Source organism: Microcaecilia unicolor, chromosome 2, assembly GCF_901765095.1.
Source record: "Microcaecilia unicolor chromosome 2, aMicUni1.1, whole genome shotgun sequence".
Taxonomy (NCBI): Eukaryota; Metazoa; Chordata; class Amphibia; order Gymnophiona; family Siphonopidae; genus Microcaecilia; species Microcaecilia unicolor.
Window position 1 is genome coordinate 183,922,436 of NC_044032.1, and position 20,393 is coordinate 183,942,828.

At 43.0% G+C, this 20,393-nt stretch overlaps 1 protein-coding gene across 1 annotated transcript in view; it reads right to left on the minus strand.

Annotated features, from left to right (window-relative positions):
* Positions 1-20,393, minus strand: part of CEP120 (centrosomal protein 120) — a 410,430-nt gene that overhangs the window by 185,011 nt on the left and 205,026 nt on the right. The window contains 2 exon segments of the mRNA XM_030193546.1: positions 5,988-6,077; positions 20,222-20,374. Of these exon segments, the coding sequence (XP_030049406.1) occupies positions 5,988-6,077; positions 20,222-20,374 (243 nt within the window).

The following is a 20,393-nucleotide window of genomic DNA, read 5'->3' on the forward strand; positions in this document are numbered from 1 at the left end:
GAGGGGGAGGGGGGAAACGGGGATAAAATGGATAAGTTTGCATTGCTGTATTGTGATGATGGTTAATAAAAATATTCAAACATTAAAAAATAATAATAAGGTGGAATTGTTTAACAAATATTTCTGTTCTATGCTCACAGCTGAAGCGCCGGGAGTAGGACCATAGAAGACAAACACAAATAGGAATGGAGGGGTAGTAGTCCCTGAATGATTTTCAGAGGATTGTGTTCATGACGAGCTGGTTAAACTAAAGATGAACAAAGTGATGGGACCAGATGGCATACATCTAAGGGTACTGAAATAACTTAGGGAATTTCTAGTGGCTCCGCTGGCTGACCTTTTCAATGCTTCTCTAGAGCCAGAGCACTGGAGGCAGGTCTTGTCAGACAAATCTGATTAATTTCTTTCACTGGGTGACTAGCGAGTTGGATCGAGAAAGAGTGATAGATGTGGTATATTTAGAGTTTTGACTAAGCCTTTGACACAGTTCCACACAGATGACTAATAAATTAACTGAGTGCCCTCGGTATGGGCCCTAAAATACTACTACTTAACATTTCTAGAGCGCTACTAGGGTTACGCAGCGCTGTACAGTTTAACAAAGAAGGCCAATCCCTGCTCAAAGGAGCTTACAATCTAAAGGACGAAATGTCAAGTTGGGGTAGTCTAGATTTCCTCAATGGAGGTATAATGGTTATGTGCCGAAGGCGATATTGAAGAGGTGGGCTTTGAGTAAGGATTTGAAGATGGGCAGGGAGGGGGCTTGACGTATGGGCTCAGGGAGTTTATTCCAAGCATAGGGTGAGGCGAGGCAGAAAGGGTGGAGCCTGGAGTTGGCGGTGGTGGAGAAGGGTACTGAGAGGAGGGATTTGACCTGTGAGCAGAGGTTTCGGGTAGAGAGGTAATGAGGGGCTGCAGATCAAGTGTATTTATAGGTAAGTAAGAGAATTTTGAACTGACTAGGTTAGGAACTGGTTGCGTGGAAGATGTTCTGGAATTTTCTGGCCTTTTCTTTTGGGTCTGCTTATTTCTGTATGTTACTGTGAGTTCCCACTGATAGTGGCAAGACAGGAATTTCTGGCTGACCACAAACTGAAAAGACCATTGTCATGACATCCCAACCCAACCAACCGTCTTGTTACAAACAAACTGACAAGACCCCCCCGTTGTCATGACATCCCAACTGTTTGATATTAAGCAGAGGTGTGGCAAGGACACTAAGGCCCTATCACAGGTCTCCTATGTACTTGTAGGATTGCTGATTGGGTGATATACGAGGTGGTATATGAGGTGGTCCTTTGTGATGGGAAGGGTATATAAGTAACTGCTCATCTAAAGAGACTCTGAAATAGTCCGGATGGCAGGAGAGTTTCATATCCTTGTCACACCCTATTTCCGGGGGGGGGGGGGGGGGGTACTCCCCTCCCCCCCCCCCCCCGATAGAAACTAATTCTCTATAGCTAATTCTTTCTTTCTTTCTCTCTGTTTTGTGACCTTTATATGAGGAATAAAACTTTCCTTCCTATTGTTAGACTCTGTTCTGTAAAACTACTAATACCAAGAGCCAATAGTATTTCTTGTGCTGTTGCTAGTGAGAAATAAAAATTCCTTGTCTTCTTCTAACTTTGCCTGAGTGTTTTTTTATAAGAATAGCATGACCAAACGTGCAGCCTAGTACAAGACAACAGAAGATAGTGGTAAATGGAACTCATTTTGAGAAAAAGGATGTTTACCAGTGGTGTGCAGCAAGGTTCAGTTCTTGGGACGTTTGTTTTTAATATTTTTGTAAGCGATATTGCTGAAGGGCCGTCTGGTAAGGCTTTCCTCTTTGTGGATGATACCAAAATCTGCAATAGGGCAGACACCACTTATGGTGTGGATAACATGAGGAATGACTTAGCGAAACTGGTCTGGAATTTGGCAGTTTAGATTTAATGCTATAAAATACAGGATCATGCATTTGGAAAGCAAAAACCCAAGAGAACAATACAGTTTAGGGGGTAACTAACATCTGTGCACAAAAGAGGAGCGGGATTTGAGTGTGATCATGTGTGATGACTTTAAGGTGGCCAAACAGGTAGAAAAAGCGACGGCAAAAGCTAGAAGGATGCTTGGGTGCATAGGGAGAGGAATGGCCAGTAGAAGAAAGGATGTAATGATGTCCCTGTATAAGACTGTGTCAGGTTCTCAGGTTCAGAGCCCGCGGGGACGGGCTCTGGAGCAAACATGAGTCCTTGGGCTGCTGACAAGGAGCGACAGCAGCAGGCAAAACCCACGAACCAACACTGGGCCAGCTCACCAGCACAGGCAAGGACTGCAGGCACCGCCCAGCGAGCTGGAACAAATGGACTGGAACCCCCTGGACTGGAGGACACCGGACTGGTTCGCACTGCTTCACCTGCACTTAGCCACTGTCCCCCAGGAGTTGAGCCCCTGGGTTCAAGCGGCCGGCAGGACTTACCGGATACAGGATAAACAGGGGCTGGGATACTAGAACAAGCTTGACAGTACCAGGACCAGGAATGGGACTAGGGCTGAGGGACCACCTCAGACCCTGGCATACCACGCAAGCTTGCACAAACCAGGAACACAGGGCCAAGATAAGATGGAATTGCTCCCAAACACCAAAAGGAAAGGCAGGGAAGCCCCAGGGGAAAGCAGGGAAACCCAGCAACTCAGAAGTGTTCCTATAGCGCAACCAGACTGAAGTGCTCCTAAGCCCTATACTAACAGAAGAATGCCTAAGCACTAAACTAACAGGGGTGCTCCTAAGCACCAAGCTACAGCAGTGCTCCACAGCACTAAACTAACAAAGGGGAAGCAGGTGAGCCACAAGGAGAAGGTACGGAAGCTAAACACATAAACTAACAAAGTTGCACCTAAGCACTCCACTAACAGAAGTGCTCCTAAGCACTAAACTAATCAGGAGTACTCCTAAGCACTCCACTAACAGAAGTGCTCCTAAGCACTAAACTAATCAGGAATGCTCCTAAGCACTCCACTAACAGAAGTGCTTCTAACAGCACCAAAACCAGAAGAACTTCTAACAGCAAAACAGAAGTGCTTCTAACATCACCAAAAGGGAAAGCAGGGGAGCCACAAGGAAAAAGCAGGGAAGCTAAACACGTAAGTCAAAAGTGCACACTGCACCAACACTAGCCTGGACCTAAAGCAAAACGTTGCAAAGGACCTGAAGGGAAGAACACCACTTCCTTATCAAGGCCCTGCCTGATGATGTCACAACTACCAGACACAGGCAGCCAGCATACTGAAACACAGAGAGGCTTAACCCACACAGCTGCAGTATAGTGAAGCAATTAGAGCCATGCTGCTGGAAGCAGCCAGCACACGGAGACAGAGCTAGCTTAGAAAGGACAGACAGAAGAAACAGAAGCCAGCTAAGAAGCTGACCCCCAGAAATAAGGTAAGTCTTGGGGGGGGGGGGGGGGGGGGGTCACGGCCACAATCATGACAGTCCGGTGAGACCTCTTTTAGAATACTGTGTACAGTTCTGAAGACCGCACTTCAAAAAGATATAAACAGGATGGAGTCGGTCCAGAGAACAGCTACTAAAATAGTCAGTGGTCTTCGTAATAAAGCGTATGGGGATAGACTTAAAGATATCAATATGTATACTTTGGAAGAAAGATGGGAGAGGGGAGATATGATAGAGACATTTAAATACTTATGTGACAAACGCACAGGATGCGAGAGGCTTTGAATTGGAAGGAAGCTCTGGATCAAAGTGGGGGGCATAGGATGAAGATGAAAGGGCATAAACTCAGAAGTAACTCGAGGAAATACTTCAAGAAAAGGGTGGTGAATTCATGGAGTGGCCTCCTGGTGGAAGTGGTGGCGACGAAAACAGTATCTGGCCTGCGTGCAAATATGTGCCATGTAATTTAAATGCAAATTTTCAAACCAGCCCCATTCTAGCATTTACGTACACACATAAATGTGAGGACTTAAATCACAGAATTGCCCTGTAAATGCGCACCAATTTGATTTAAGTAGGAAAAAAAAAAGACATGTCTCATCTAGTCCAAAAAGACTATTTTTGGATTTAATTATTTAATTTTTCATATGCAAGATGAGTTACAAATTAAGGTGCTGTTGGCACCTGCTCATAAAGAATTCAAAACCATGTTCATTCATATGAGAATCTACAGTGATTCTAACTAATCAGTTGTTTGTACATTTCTCTTTGTGTGTTAGATATATCAGCATTATGAGAGTGGCCCTCCTCAGTACACAATATTTAACCCAATTATGTATGAATAAGAACTGTGTGGCTACCTCCAAATCAATTACACAAACCAAAATCAGGAGCTACTTACGTCACACTATCAGAATTAATGAACAGGTTTTTTAGCCAACTGCATCCATTTGAAAACTATCAAGTCAATGAACAAACAGCATTTCTTTTTGAAAGCCAGTGGCAGTATTTAATTACATATATAGAGACCACTGACTGGCACAAGTAACAGTATTCGGCTGTTACCAGTACAGCTATGCAGTTTAATTTAGGACAGCATTTGTGAAATAAATTAAACTACATACCTATACAGATAGCAGCTGACTATCACTGGCTATCCAGAGTTATGAGAATGCCCATGGATCACTTTCACTCTGCTCCTATCCAGGCAGCACTGGTGCGGACTGTGAGAATTTGTAGTGTCATTACCCGGATAGTGCTGCTGAAAATCCTAGGACATGTACTTATCTTTATAAATGGCTGCTGCTTTGTGTGTAAGTGCTTTCGAATTTCAGGCCCTGTATTTACAAGACAAATTTTTCATATTATTAGTTATAAGTTAATCAGAAGTTTAATAAGGAAAATTTTGAATATACAGAATGAGGCAAAAAAAGTAACCCCCTAGAGTTTTTTTTGCTGTTTTCTCAGCATCTCTTGGAATTTGAAAGTGAACTTTTACAGCTTTACTTGCGAAGTTAAGGACTTTTTAGCGTGACCACCCAGCAATTTTTGTACATTCAAAAATGTTTGTACTATAAAAACTGTAAAAATACACAAGGGATAGTAAACTTTCAAAATATCCTCAAGCATGAAACAAGCAGTGTGCTAACAAAATGGCTAACATAGACTATGGGGGGGGGGGGGGGGGGGTACAAAAATCTCAAAATTTAAATAAACAAAGCCTCAAAGCTCAGAGCGTTGGTCTGACCAATGCAAAAAAATTCAACATCCCACTGACCAGAAGGCCATCCTGGACAGGCACATTTACATAGTCTATGATCTGCTGCAATCAGTCAAAAGCTTGTCCCTTGCTTAGACTGGGGAGCTAGCTGGGACTTCTGGGCCACTGCTGCCGAGGTTGGGAGCAGAGCCTGGGCCTGCTGGAGAGGGCATTTCGGATCGGAATGACAAACATGGGTAAAGTGTCAGTAGCGGACAAAATGAGAACCCAGATACTGCGTGAACAAGGTTTCAGAGCAAAGATGATAGTGGGTGCATATTGTAAGGTCTGTCAAGCAGGGACTGTCTCTTCATGTTCAAGTGTACAGCGCTGCGTACATCTAGTAGCGCTATAGAAATTGTATGCAGTAGTAGTAATATCATCTCAAAAACTGGAAACTCAGCACTGTGAAGAAAATTTGACTACAAAATTCTGGCACATGGTTAATTATATCATTTGAACGACATTATTTTACTGTGTTTTAGCTCAAACATTTTTAACACGCAAAAATTGCTAGGTAGTAAAACTAAAATGTCAGTAACATCAATATAGTAAGATAATTAAATGTTGTTTAATAGTAATATGTTAAGTATGATGACTAAATAAGTAAAATTTCTTACTGAAATTCAAAACGGTTGCTGAGAAAACTGTAAAAAATGTGTAGAGGGTTACTTATTTTTTTTAGCCTCACCCTGAATATTAATTCAAAGCAACTTCAACTTAAGCGCAAGAACCCCATGGCTTGGACCCTATTCCCAAAACATATTGCCATATTTACAGGTCATTTCTTACCTTTTTCTTTACTAGGGCCTCCCTCTCTCTATCTCTTTTTTTCCACTCTTCTGCCAGGGCCTGCATATGAGCCAACTCTCTTCTTTTTAGCTGTCAAATAGAAAATATTTGATAAAGTAGAACAACTAAGGAACTTTGGAGAAAATAAAGAGCAAGTCAAGCTAATTTTAATTTGTTTTTATTTATATGTGAAATCAAGTTTGTATTTTAATACCAAATCAATTCTGTTCCATCACCATGTCTAAATAGGAATGGCTACAATGGTTATGATGCACTGTATACTACGGAACTGCTTTCAGTGATACAGTATAACTGCTGCAACAGCAGTAAGGAGATCACATGTCCTTTACAACAAATTCAACATCCATAATGAGCCTCTGGGAACTCTGCAAAAAAGTGAAGTTACTCACCTGTACCAGATGTTCTCCGAGGACAGCAGGATATACATTTCACATGTGGATGATATCATCCATGAAGCCCCCGGAAAGGGCACTGCCCAGTGTTCCTTTATCTTCTAGAAGTTTTTGGCAGGTCAACCATGCATGTGGGTGTGCCTTCGCGTCTGTGACTCACGGGGGACCCGCAGTTTGATAAAAAGCATAGAGAATTCAACTCCTATGGAAGGTGTTCTGCTGTCCTTCGAGAACACCTGCTACAGGTGAATAACTTTGCTTTTAACGAGGACAAGCAGGATGTTATATACGCACATGTGGGAATCTCTAGCTACCAGGCTCACCAAACAACAAACAATGGACAACAGGGACTTACAAGGCTAATGCCAACCAGAACCAATAACTCTAATATAAAAGTCCCTGTCGTGAAGGTGCAACCTGGAACAAAAACGAATGGGCCTTGGAGGGTACAGTTGGATTCTAAACTCTGAAAAAATTCTGAAAGGCTGTCCAATCAAACTAGCTGTCATTTTGAGAATTCTGCTCAAGGCAGTAATGAGATGTGAATGTTTGGATTGAAGACCACATCATGCAGCTCTACAAATCTCCTCGATGGAGGATGATCTCAAATAGGTTGCTGACACTGCCATGGCTCTGACATTGTGAGCCATGACATGACAATGGTATTAAGTAGGCTGGACTACTGTAACACCATCTATTTGGGATTGTCAGTTTCTTGTATCCAGCTACTTCAAATTGTTCAGAACTCAGCAGTGCAGATGTTATTTGGCCTACCATGATCTGAGCATATTACCACATATTTGATGCGATTACTCTGGCTGCCTGTTTACTGTATAAAGTTTACATTGCTGTTATTGGTTTATTGTGCACTTTATCAGGAATGCTCTTTTTTTTTTTTTTTTAATGTTGCCAAATGGTACGTACAGAACAAACTAGACAAAATCTTCAGCGAACTTCCTTGTAAATAGCAAAGTACTACGCTGAAAATCTAATCACCTTAAAATATTTCTCACCGTGAGGCTTGTTTAAGTTTAATTAATGAAGGAAAAGACCTCAAAAGTCCTTGCTCAGCAGCAGATAAAATTTCTAAGTGCCAGCTCTTCATAGACTCCAATATTATCATTGGTCAAAAACATCCATTTTTTTATTGTAACTTTTTAGTTTTCTTATAATTCTTTATAATTTTTGTAATTTTAATTAATTTTTAGTGTATACTTTCATCTTCTTCAGTCCATATTAAAGAAATAATTTAAACATATAAAGGTACTTAGCTTCACTTTCTGTCCGGAAATGGTTCTCTGGAGAAGGAAGGAGGCCTACTTGTGATCAGAGATGGGCTAATATTCCAAGAGACTGGACCCTTAAGCAAGATTGTGGCACAAGAATAGGATTGGAAAGCACTTAGTCCCATGACGAAGCTTGATGTAAAAGTGAAACGGAGAGCCCCGTTGGGCAGAAAGCTAAGCGCCTTCAAATATTTAAACCATTTCTGGATAGAAAGGTATAGAATGCACTGAAGCAGTTTTTATGTAGGTCAAGGGAAAGGATCTAGGGTTTTGCCCTCACACTAGATGGTAAATTTCTTCCGTTTGACAATACCTCTTAGTGGAATCTTTCCTGGAAGCTAGCAGGATTTTGAAAACACCGCCAGACAGTTGAAGGGATGCAAATTCTATGTTCTCGACAACCAAGCCATGAAGCCCAGGAATTGGATGTTGGGATAAAGAAGAGACCCCTCATTCTGGGTGCTGATGGTCGGAAAACACTCCAATCTCCAAGTTTCTTTGGAGGATAACTCCAGAAGAAGGGAACCAAATCTGTCTTGGCTACGAAGGTGCAATGAGGACCATGGTGTCCTGGTCCTGCTTGACTTTCAGTAGAGAGGGATGGGAGAATACGCATAAAGAAGGTCTTTCCCCCAACCCAGTAGAAAAGCATTTGACACTTGTCTTCCATCTGACTTGAATCTGGAGCAGTAGTGATAGACTTTGTTGTTGAGATGAGTGGCAGAGATCTCTACCAAGGGGGAGCCCCGCTCTCAGAAGATCTTCTGAGAAATGCCCATACTGAGAGACCTTTGTGTGGCTGCTTCACCCTGCTCAGCCAGTTTGCCAGACAGTTGTCTTTGCCTGCCAGATACCTGGCCCTGAGTACCATGCCATGGCTGGAGGCCCACTGCCACATCCTGACTGCTTCCTGACACAAGGAAAAGGATTCCATACCATCCTGTATGTTTATATACTACATGACAACCTGATTGTTTGAATTAGAACAATTTGGTTCAACAGCCAATCTCTGAAAGCCTTTAAAGAGTTCCAAACTATTCACAGCTCCAGGAGATTGATGTCTCCTGAGCAGACCAGTACACCTGGATATGAAGCCTATCTACACGAGCATCCCATCCCAAGTTGGGTGCATCTGTGCTAAGAATTTTCTGATGAGAAATTTGGAATGAAAGAATCTGAGTCAAATTGCTCCAAACTGCCCACCAGAGAAGCGACTGTACCAACTCTGGGGTGACCAAGATTCCCCATGGCTTGGCACCAATGGGAAGCTAGGAGTCTACTGGATTCTTCAAATGGGTGACATTCACCATGGAGACCATATGGCCCATCAATGTCAACATCTGTCGAAATGTGACCTGCTGGAAGGGCTGAACCTGACGAACGATGTAAATAAGAGCATCCGCCCTTATCAGAGGAGCTTGAACCGTGTCTAGCAAGGCTCCTTTAAACTCCAATTGTTGAACTGGGAGCAGGTGGGACTTTGGGTAGTTGATAACAAACCCTAGCAACTCCCAATACCTGAACAGCCTTAGCATTGATTCTTGAGCACCTTCCTTTGATGTGCTCTTTACCAGCCAATTGTCCAGATAAGGAAATGCATGCAATCCTAGTCTGCATAGCAACTACAGCGTGACATTTTGTAAAAATTCGGAGATGAGCAAGGCCAAATGGCAGAACTGGTAGCAGTGTTTCCCTACTTAAAATCTGGGAAATTTCCTGTGACTGGGACATATCTGGATGTGGGTGTAAGCATCCTTTAGTCCTGACAGCATGGCCAATCGTTTGCCTGAATCATGAGAAGAAAGGTGCCCAGGGAAATCATCCTGAACTTTTCTTTGACCATATATTTTTTCAAGGCCCTTAGGTCTAAAATGGGATGATATCTCCTTGCCTTTTTGGGCACAAGGAAGTACTTGGAACAGAATCCCTTCTCTTCTTCTCCTGGTGGAATGGGTTCCACCAAATGGGCCTGCAGAGGGGCAGAGAGTTCCTCTGCAAGAACTACCTGAGCTGAGTCTTGATGCTGTCAGTGTGCAATTTGGAGGAGGTTGAAGCCAACTGAGGATGTAACCCTCCTGGACCATTTGAAGAACCCACCAGTCTGAGGTTACAAGGGGTCACTCTGCTTGGAAAAAATTCAGCCTCCCTCTGATCTGAAGGCCATCTGGGATGAGCACTTTTACGTCGTCTATGATCTGCTGCAATCATTCAAAAGCTTGTCCCCTACTTAGACTGGGGAGCTGGCTGGGATTTCTGGATCACTGCTGCTGAGGTTGGGAGCAAGAGCCTGGGACTGCTGGGGAGGGCATATCAAGAAAGTGAGCCTATGCCTTTGAGAGTAATAAGAACCTTTCCGTCTGGTGCCTGAAACCCTCCATGAACTAGAGGCCACAGAAGAGTGGGCCAAGACAGGGACTTGATGGAATCAGTCCTCTTCTTAATGGGGTCTTCCACCTTGTCCCCACAAAGGCTGTCTCCTCAGCAAGGGGCATCCATCAACTTTTCTTGAACCACTGGTTCTAGGTCTGAGGCACACAGCCAAGCGAGTCTGCACATGCAAATACCTAATGCAGAAAGTCTGGACACCACATCAAAAGCATCATAAGATGCTTGGGCTACGTGCTTTCAACACTTCTGCTTGGCTACTAGCTGCCGGTGTTCCAAGGCTTTCTTTGGAGGCAGTGTCCACAAACTCTGCCACACTGCAGACCAAGTTCTTCAATTAGAGGCTGATGAAGAGTTGCTTCTCGAATCCAGGAGCCTTCTGGACTCTATATATAAAGTCTGCCTACTTTGGTAAAGACTGCACAGTGAGAGGGGTCTCCCAATTCCTCATCTGTATAGCCTTAAAGATGCTGTGCATGGGCACTGTCACATCCTCCTTAGGCAGGGAGTCATAATCAAGGACGTCCAACATCTTGACCCTGGGCTTGTCCTTTATTTCCAAATTAAATGGGATGGCCTCAGCCATCTCCCTCTGAAAGTTTATAAAAGAAATGCTCTGGGGAACTCTCCTTTCCTGTGGTGGAGAGAAGTCTGAAGGCAGGTCAAGAGATCCCTCCTTCAATGGCTCCTCTAGCTCAACCTCAGACCCCCTGGAGTAGTCCATATCAGACTCAACAAAGTACTCTTCGTAATATGTCCGAGTCTGCACCTGGCTTGGGCAACTGGGCACATGGCCAGGTCTGGGTGAGAATGCCAAGGTACAGGTCCTCTCCTGCTCTTCAGAGTTGCTTCCTCACCCAATAGGCTGGAGTGGAGCACCAGATCAGTCGGTGCTAGCTCTGATGCCCAACAGGGCACCAGCTTCGATGAACATCTGATGAGTAGGATGGGCTGAAGCCTGACCGTGGCCAACACCAACACTCACAATGCCTTGGCATTGTGCCAGTCTAGGATATGCTCCAGCTCCTCTTTTAACATGACCAGGAACCAATCCTCGGGGACAGGCATCAGAAAAGGCATGGCCAGTGCTGGTACAGAGACGGCCTGTGAAGATGAAAAAGATGAATCAAAGGTCAGGACTCAGATTCATGAAGACTGATGCACACTTCTTGGAAGTGCCAGTGCTCTGGAGTTCCTGGCACCATGCTCTGAGGAGTACTGATGCTTGTGCTGCTTCTCCTTCACTTGATGCACAACATCCCTTGGTGCTGACAAGGACAATGCGGAGTCATCACGAGTCCTTGGTGTCAGGTCCAATGATGCTCATCTCGAGCAAGCACTATCGACAAATGATGTTGAGGCAGGGGGAGACCTCTTCGATGTCAGTGCATGCTCAGTGTCTGCTGCAGATCCTGATGCTGCTGCAGATCCTGATGCTGTAACCTCCAATGCCGTTGTTGATGCACCAGACTTCGGAAAGCCAAAGTTTTTAATGCAGAGCTCTTCTGTGTTCCTTCCTGCATTTGAGAACAGAGTTTACAATGAGAGGACTTCTGGTCAGGCCCAAGACACAGTAGGCACCAGTTGTGAGGATCTGCCACAGACATGGTCCTCTTTCGCCTCCACCACTTTTTAAACCCACTAGGAGTCTTCTGGAACATGTCAGGAAAAACAGACAGTGAAATCAAATAGCTCAGCGGTTTAAGAAAAAAATGTTTTTTTTTAAATGTCCTGGCCAGGTCGTCAGGCCTAAGCAGGTCGCAAGCCACAGAAAAAGAAAGAATTTAAGAGCCAAAAACCCTAACAAAATTAAATGGAACCGAGAAAAAATTCAAAACAAAACTGGTCCATGCTACTCACAGGGAAAAAATAAAAAATCAAAACAAACTTGGTCCCATGCTACTCGCACTCAAAAAAGGCAGGAGGGGCAAGTGAAAAATAGCAGAGGGAAAAGCATAACAGAGACAAAGACGCGTTGATGATATTAAGGATGTACTATGAAAATGATAGCACCCCCAGCTCAGAAGGGAATATCAAGAGTTAAACATTAAAAATGTGAAACAGATAATTTTAAGACAGATGCATTTAACCTAGCTACAGATTGCTGACATTTGATGAATTAACAGTTTCAACAAGCTTAAGTAATGAATGTTTTGTTCAGATTCTAGGAAGTCACTAAGAATACGCATGTTTGGAAGGGAATAGGGAAGTAAAAGAGAAATATGCAGATGTAACATGGAATAATGTATGATATTTCCGCATTTCTATAAATGTTAGACTTTACTGGAACCACTAGCAATTTTGGAAAGTACCCTGAACTTGCAGATGTAAGCAGAATATAATCAAGCCAATGATTTTTTCAAAGTTTGTGTCCCATGATTTGTGATGTAACCAGTTAATTTATGACTTAATGCATTCTTAATAAAAGAGCAGAAGACCTGGCGGATTTAGAGACAGTTCCAAGCAGCCTCACTGTCATTATGTAAGACCCTCAGTTCTCTCTCCCAAAGGCCTTTGATTTGTATATATTTATCATGTGTGTGTGTGTTTTACTTCTCTTGACCTCTCCAGGGATAAGGATAAAGAACCTGTAGGTCCCCCACTTGGTTGGGGAGTGCATAAGAAAGATCAGCTTGGCCCTAAATGCTTTCAGTGTTTTCACTGCTCCACCAGACAATGTCTAAATAGACCATGCTACACAACAGCTGTACTTGAATACCAGTTTCATGCTTTCTGTTTTATTTAATTGTAAGCTTAATGATTTTGTACATGTAGATTATTTCTTACTGTTCTATGATTTTATCAGTTATATAGTTTTCTTTATGTACTAAGGGAGTCTTTTACTAAGGTGCGTTAGCATTAGTAGTGCACGCTAAATGCTAGAGATGCCCATAAAAATATATAGGTGTGTCTAGCGTTTAGCGCACACATATTTTTAGCACGCCTTTGTAAAAGAACCCTTAAGCTTTTATGCACTTTGTTTGAGTTCCTTTTAATTTATTTTGTATGTCTGAATTGACAGTTTTACCCTGATGCAGCCTTTTTAAAGCGAAATGTGGCCATGGTGAGTGCTTGTGCTTAATAAATTTCATACTCCTACATCTACTGATCTGCTTCATTTGTGTGCAGACTACTGATTGCCTCTTTGTGCTTCTGAAAATCTAAGTTGGACACCAGACCTGGCTCCTGTTCCTTTAGTTGGAGACATTATGGAAGGGAAGGGAAGGTTCACAGACCCTTGGAGCAAGGAGTCCTCGATGTTGTACAGTATCCCCATCTATCAACTTTTTTGGAATCTTGACAAGTACTTGTGATCTGGATTGGTCACTACTTGAGACAGGATACTGGACTTAATGAACCTTTGGCCTGATCCAAACAGCAATTCTTACTTCTTGTCAGAAGCCTGTAGCAAGCACTTGAACTAAGTTGTGGTTCATGCCTCCTGGTAGAAATAGCCAGGTTTGGGAGAAGGATGGAAGGAAAGTGGGTATATTTAAGTGAAAAATCTAAAAATTATAAAAGCCCCATTTTATCCAAAAGAACTGAATTTGCTTGCCCGCTGTTACATTTATATTGGATGCGTGTCTGGAAAGTTCTATTGTCAATATTTCAATTCTAGGATCACTCACTTTTAAGATATTGATATGCAAATCTAAAGGCTTAACTAACCCCATCCATCCTAAGAAAACAAAGTTGTTTGACTTTCTCATTATACTTGCCCTCAGAGTGATTTTGCTTAATTGGAAAGAATATACTGCCATAACTAAGGGTTATTGATGGAATTTGGTTTGTTTATATTGTAATATGAAGGGGCAGTGGAAGAGTGAAGTGTTGGACTCCCTACTCTTGGATAGCAGCATTTTGCTGTCCCCAGATGTACGAGACCTGCTGATAGATCCAACTGGTCTGAGGGAAAGGGCCATTTCGTGAATTCTACTGAGCCCAAAGGCAATGCTTCCATCGACCTGATGCCCTGCAGCTGAAGCTGGGAAACGGTGGTTCGAAGGAAGCAGTAAGCTTTCCTGTTTGTGGCAGATACAACGGATAAGTGCTCCAACCCAAGAAGGGGTCGATTCTCTTCCTTGTGTGCCTGAAGCCAGGCCAAGTATTGTGTCGTTCTCACCAATAAGACCTGCTGTGTTTACACTGGAAGAGATTTGGAATACTATTGTGGCATTAGGGCAATCTCTCACACTTCAACAATCTTCTGATCATGCTAAGCTATCTGCTTTGGTGCAGAAGGTGGATTTACAAGAATTACAGCTATCTGTGGTTCAGAACACTGTTCAAACTGTGGTGACTGAGTCTAAATCTATGTCTGCTCTTACAACCCCCCTAGTCAAAGGTATAACAACTGTTGATTTAAAACTGGAAAACTTAGAAAATGTAGTTTATAGGAGGAATCCACGTTTGATAAACTTTCCTAAGATTCCAGGGATATCGGCTGAGGAGATATTTAAGAGATATATGTTAGAAGTTTTGAAAGTACCATCACAGTCACTACCACCAATATCTCTGTTAATCTGATCGTGAGCCCTTGTGCCTAGGCCGAGGCTTAGGAAGGACCCTGGCCAAGGCCTAGGGTAGACCAAACAGGCGCTAAGCAATACCACAGGCCACAAAAGCCCCGCACACTCAGGACAATCAACAAGCACCATCAGAAAAGGAAGATAGACTACTAAGGTGGGCCGCAAGGCCAATCCGGAACCCACTCGTACAGAGTCCGAGTGTAGGGGCCTCACGGCCGAATTGAAACTAAATCATACACTAGGGAAGGGAAAAGAACAACGAGGAGTCCCCGAAGAAACTGGAGCTCAAGCAACACACACAGCGCCAACCAGTGACACATAGGGAAGGGCGACGGACAAAACTGGCAGATACAGCCTACGACCAGAGGGAGAGAATACAAAAAATACACAGAAACTGAGGTAGCAGACGGCAAAGCCCACAGGGAAAAAGGGAAAGCCGGGGACAGAATGGGACACTACAGACACGGAATCTACAAGAGCGAAGCTCCACAGGAATGGCTAAACAGAGAAAAATAGACTGAAGGAAAAGGCTGCTTTCAAATAAGGGCAGGAAAGAAGCACGTACAAAAGAGTACAGAAGAGATAAGGCAGACACCAGAGAAAGGCTGCCTAACAGAGGCCGCGCTCACAGAAGGCAACTACCAAGCACTGCAAATAAAAGGTTAATACTGAGTAAAGGCAAATATCAAGCTCTGCACATAAAAGGTTAACACTGAGTAAAGGGAAACTTAAACAAACAAAGTAGGAACGGAGCTTACCATGGACAAGAAAGGCTGCCTAACAGATGCAGGGAGAAACGAGGCAGAAGACACAGCCAGCTGCACTGCAGAGAAGCAATCAAGGACACGCTGGTTACAACCACCACACACACACATGGAGACCACAAACAAAAGGAGAGCCAGAGAAACTCCTCAAAATATACACTATGCCACAAGCACAGACAGAGTAAGAGAACCAGAGCTCAGCTGACAGGAAACGCTTCAGCATCCACAGTAGGGAGAGGTAAGTTTAAATAAGGTCTGACTTCTGACGTCTGCTGCTTCAATCCCTGACAAGCCAATCAGAAGCGAGTCCCAGACATTCCCCTGCCTGTCTCAGTAGAAACATAACAATCAAGAGTTTTCTATTTGCCATCTTTTAAGAAAAAAGACGGGAGAAGGGGCTGATGCTCTTTCCCCGATTTCAGAAGATAGTTTGGATTTAACAGCTTTTCTTGAATCATCTAAAGAAGGAGTAGCAATACCCTCTACGTTACTGGTCACATTGACTTTGGACTATGATAGAGACTGGTTGTTAAAATTATATTTTAAGTATCATACGTCTACTTTTTGTACTTTGAAAGCCCAAATTTTCCCTGATGTTGCTAAAGCTACACAGAAACGAAGATGACAGTTTCTTTTGATGTGTACCAGGGTTTTGGCGTTAGGAGGGTTGTTTTTCCTGAAATTTCCTTGTAAATATATAAAAATCTTGTACTTATTTTTTTTTTGACCCATCTCAGTTAACATTATTTTTGAGTGATAAGATTATGGCTACTGGCCAGGGCACTACTGCTAGGCAAGAGGTACCTCTATTCTGATTGGTCAGCTTTTCTCATCAGGAATATATGATTTCTTCTCTCTATGGAGTATTCCTTTGAACTATGTTCTATTTTTTTCTTCTTATCATTATCTCTTGTCTCATCTTCTTTTAGTGGACTGGTTTGGTTATCATAGGATTGATTTTCTTTTAAGTACTATTTTCCTTGAATTCTGAATTATTTGATGATTGATTTTCTGTTACAAGTATAATTTACTTGGATTATAAATGAAAATTAAAAAAAATAAAATAAAATTTATCTGAATTCAAAAGAATTGCAAGAATGGTAGATAACTGGGTGGCTGGTGGACTTGACAATCGCTTGGCCATTGGCCTACCTGGTGTGAAAGCAGCAGACCTCTCACATCTGGAGGAGCTGGAGGTCTTATTACATGTGGGTATCAATGACAAAGGAAAATGTATGAGGGATGTTCTGGTAGCCAAATTTAGGTCTTCAGATTGAAATTCAGAACCTCCAGAATAGATTTCTCAGAAATTCTGCCTGTTCCACGCACAGGACCCAAGACGCAGGCAGAGCTCTAGAGTAGAGAATGGCACAGGGACAAAGTTTGTCCCCGTCCTGTCCCTATGAGCGCTGTCCCTATCCCCACCCAGTCACCATGAGCTCTGTCTGATCCCATCCACACAAGCCTCGAACAGTTATGATTTTAAATTTAAATAATTTTATTAAAGTATAAAAAAACAGTATTCTGTACAACTATCATTTTATAAATCACATACAATACAGAACAAGGATCAACAAACCCCTATATCCCCTCCCCCTCACAAATATCCCTTCCACTATCGGCAAAAATGAACAAGCTAAATTACTACAGAATGCTACATAGAAACTTTGTGCTAACAGAATATCTGGGTCACACACACAAATGTCAAATACAAAATAGCTGACCAAAAATGATAAACATAAATTAAACCAAAATTCCAAGAATCCACACTTTGCATGTATCAGATATGACCTTTGTCTTGTTCTCAGTTCCTTTCTTTGGTCCCAAGTCCACGTCCCAGAAACACTGGCTTTGTAGCACAATAAGACAACAAATAGGTAGGCTATGGCTCACTTGCAGTCTAAAGTATGCAGTACACTTTCGCCAGGATGGGCATGAGGTTTTGGGAAAAACGTTAGCAGAACAATTGAATGGTTAAGATGGAACTCCAAAATCAGGAAGAAACAGGACATGGCCTCTACATGAATCCAAAGCAAACAGAAGAGTAGAGGATAACACACTGACTTCCACGTGGAGAGTGTCCAAAAATAAATAAATATTATGGAACAAACAAAAGACCTGACACGGGCCATGCTTCAGCGAATGTGCCTGCCTGCCTCTAGGGTCAGATACACTTAAAACAGCAAAGCTATTTCAAGTACCTGGAGTAAAAACAGCTCTGTGTTGACTTAATCAGGCATAGTCAGCAAGAGATACTGCATGAAAACACCTTGGCACCAAAAATGCCACTGTTAGAGATGCTTTGCTATTTTAAGTGTATCTGACCCCTAAGGCAAGTGAGCACATCCGCTGAAACAGGTGAATGAGTCTATACCAACCTCGGTCTGATGGAATGATGTCCACGCTCTGAGGACCTTCGAGATGCAACCCTACTCTAAGACCACAGGAAAGCTTCCTCCCCTGATGTAGAAGGCGATACTGCCTGCTCGGACATCTGGCACTGATAGAGCCTTGGAGAGGGCCTTGGGCTGTTCCACTGGTGGCACAAGTGCCCTTAATGTCAAAGCAGAAGCCCCCTGCAGCAACAGACAGCTCCTCTTTTTTCTGTGGAACCACTCAAAGGTGAGCATTGGCAAAGGCATGAGAGCCAGGGCACCAGCACCTCTTCTAAGGAGGGGGGAGCGCTGCTCCCGGCACCAATGCTTCTCGGGTATTGGAAGATCAACTGTCCCAGTTCTCTAGATACCATATGTCAAGGAAGACTGATGTTTATGCTTCTTGGGCTTCCCCCAATGCACAGAGCCTTGATCCCCCGGTGCCAACAAGGACGATGCCAAATCCAAATGCGTCCTTGGTGGTGGGTTCAATGCTGGCCAGTCCCAGAGTCTGCTACTAGCACTGGGTGTCGAGGCAGGTGGAGACCCACTCAATGCCAGTGCACTACCAGTGGATGCCAAAGTTGGAGCAGCCATGGCGGTTGATGACACCGGTGCCGAAGTTGATGGTCTGGACTTCCAGGAGCTTAAAAGAAGCTCCAGTCACACCTGTTGAGTTCTCAACTGCATTTTTAAACAGAGATCATAATCAGAGGGGTCATGATCTAACCCATGCATCAATTGTGCAGGTCTGTGGCAGAAATTACGTGTCTACACTTGGCGCACCTCTTGAAGCCACTGGGGATCTTCTGTGACATCGAAAAAAGTGTCTCAGCTAAATTAAACTCCTCAATCTTGAGTTAAGAAAAAAGAGGCAGTGTTCAAATTGAGGACAGGGCAGCAGCCTAGTCACACAACTACACTCAACAAGAAAGGAAACTTTAAAAAGCCGAAAAATGTCTAAAAAAAAAAAAAAATAGAGGGAATGAGGGGAAAAAAAGAAACTTGAGAAAATATGAAGAGAAAATGAAAAAAAAAAAAAAAAATACCTGCACAGGAAGACACTCACAAGAACGAGCGTGAGGGACAGAACAGGAGAAAGTGTCCTCTCAGCTCCACAGAAAAACTAAGAGGCACCAGCGCCTCTCTTCCTTCCCATTCACATTAATTGATTTGATTACTTTTTTTTTTTGTCTATTAGATTGTAAGCTCTTTGAGCAGGGACTGTCTTTCTTCTATGTTTGTGCAGCGCTGCGTACGCCTTGTAGCGCTATAGAAATGCTAAATAGTAGTAGTAGTAATGTTGCTAGAATTTTCTACTTTATTTGCTAGTTAACATCTGAACTGGGCTCTGTCGGATGAAGTCACCCAGATGTGAGAATAAGAAAGCCTGCTTGTCCTCAGAAAAATCTTTTTAAACAATAACACATGTAACCATTCTCAACCTTTTTGGACAGATGCCAACACTGAAAAAGAGGTAGGTAGCAGGATTATGCCAAGGACTGAAGAAAGCTAACTGGTTTGAGACATCCACTAGTCCTCCCTAGAAGCAGGACTACATAAAGTATCACCCAAAGAGACCCAATTCAACTGCTTGTGTAGGTTGATGGTATGGTGAGAAATACAGGAGAACTTTAACATCACTTGTCAAGACCAGCAAGAAACACTGACATAGACCTGCGTGATGTTGTGCACAAACCTCCCTTCCTCTTGGGGGAGCTGTGTTCCCATCTCTTTTGAGTCTTCAGGGGATAGGTGTGTCCTTACTGTATCTGTCTGTTGGGTGTGTCCTGTCTAATTGGCCCTGCTGGAACTAGCCCAGAGAGCATGGTGTATATCCGCCCTACTTTTGGGCTGGTCCTGCACTGGGTCATTATCTGTGCTATGTACCTGTTCTGTAAAACCCTGATCCACGATTCCCAGCTGGCCTTGGTTTCCAAATTCCTACTGCCAGCACTCATTCTAGGCACAGAACATATCCAGGAGTAATGTCGTATGCACTCATGATTCCCTGATGGGCTAAATAGACTCCTGTATCTGAAATGAACTTGAACATGGCTCCTTAGATTATTATGTACTGAACCTGCATCTTGCTACGGCTAGGTGCAATTAAACTTGCCTTGAAAACAGTTTTGTTGTATGCATTCTGTTTTAATTCAAGGGGATCCTTCCCTATGGCCACCCACATCCTGATTGAGTTCCCCTCACACTACTACATAATCATTTACGTATGCTTTATTTTTCAATATTATACCTATGTTTATTAACTTGATATACTGCCTTATCAAGTAAGCCAAAGAAAATGAAACTACAGTAAAATGACAGGAAAGAAGGAAAAAAATAACCAGAGTATCAGACGATTCGAGCGTATGTTCTGTGTCATATTAAAGACAAAAACCTAAACGTAAGCCATTCCCTTACAAAAAGATATGAACACTTAACAAGTTTGCCACTTTACTTAAAAAAAGGAAAGTTAGGGCACCTGATTCTCGAAAATGTCTTCTTGTACTTCCTTCCACATTTCCAACTCAAGTGCCGCTTTGTATTCAAGAGTTTCCCGTGGTTGTGGCTGAGTTTCCTTAACTTGGGAAGCTTGAGGTGAAGGATGAGTTTTTTTCTGACCAGCACCTAAACTCTAAATTTGAAAAGAAAAT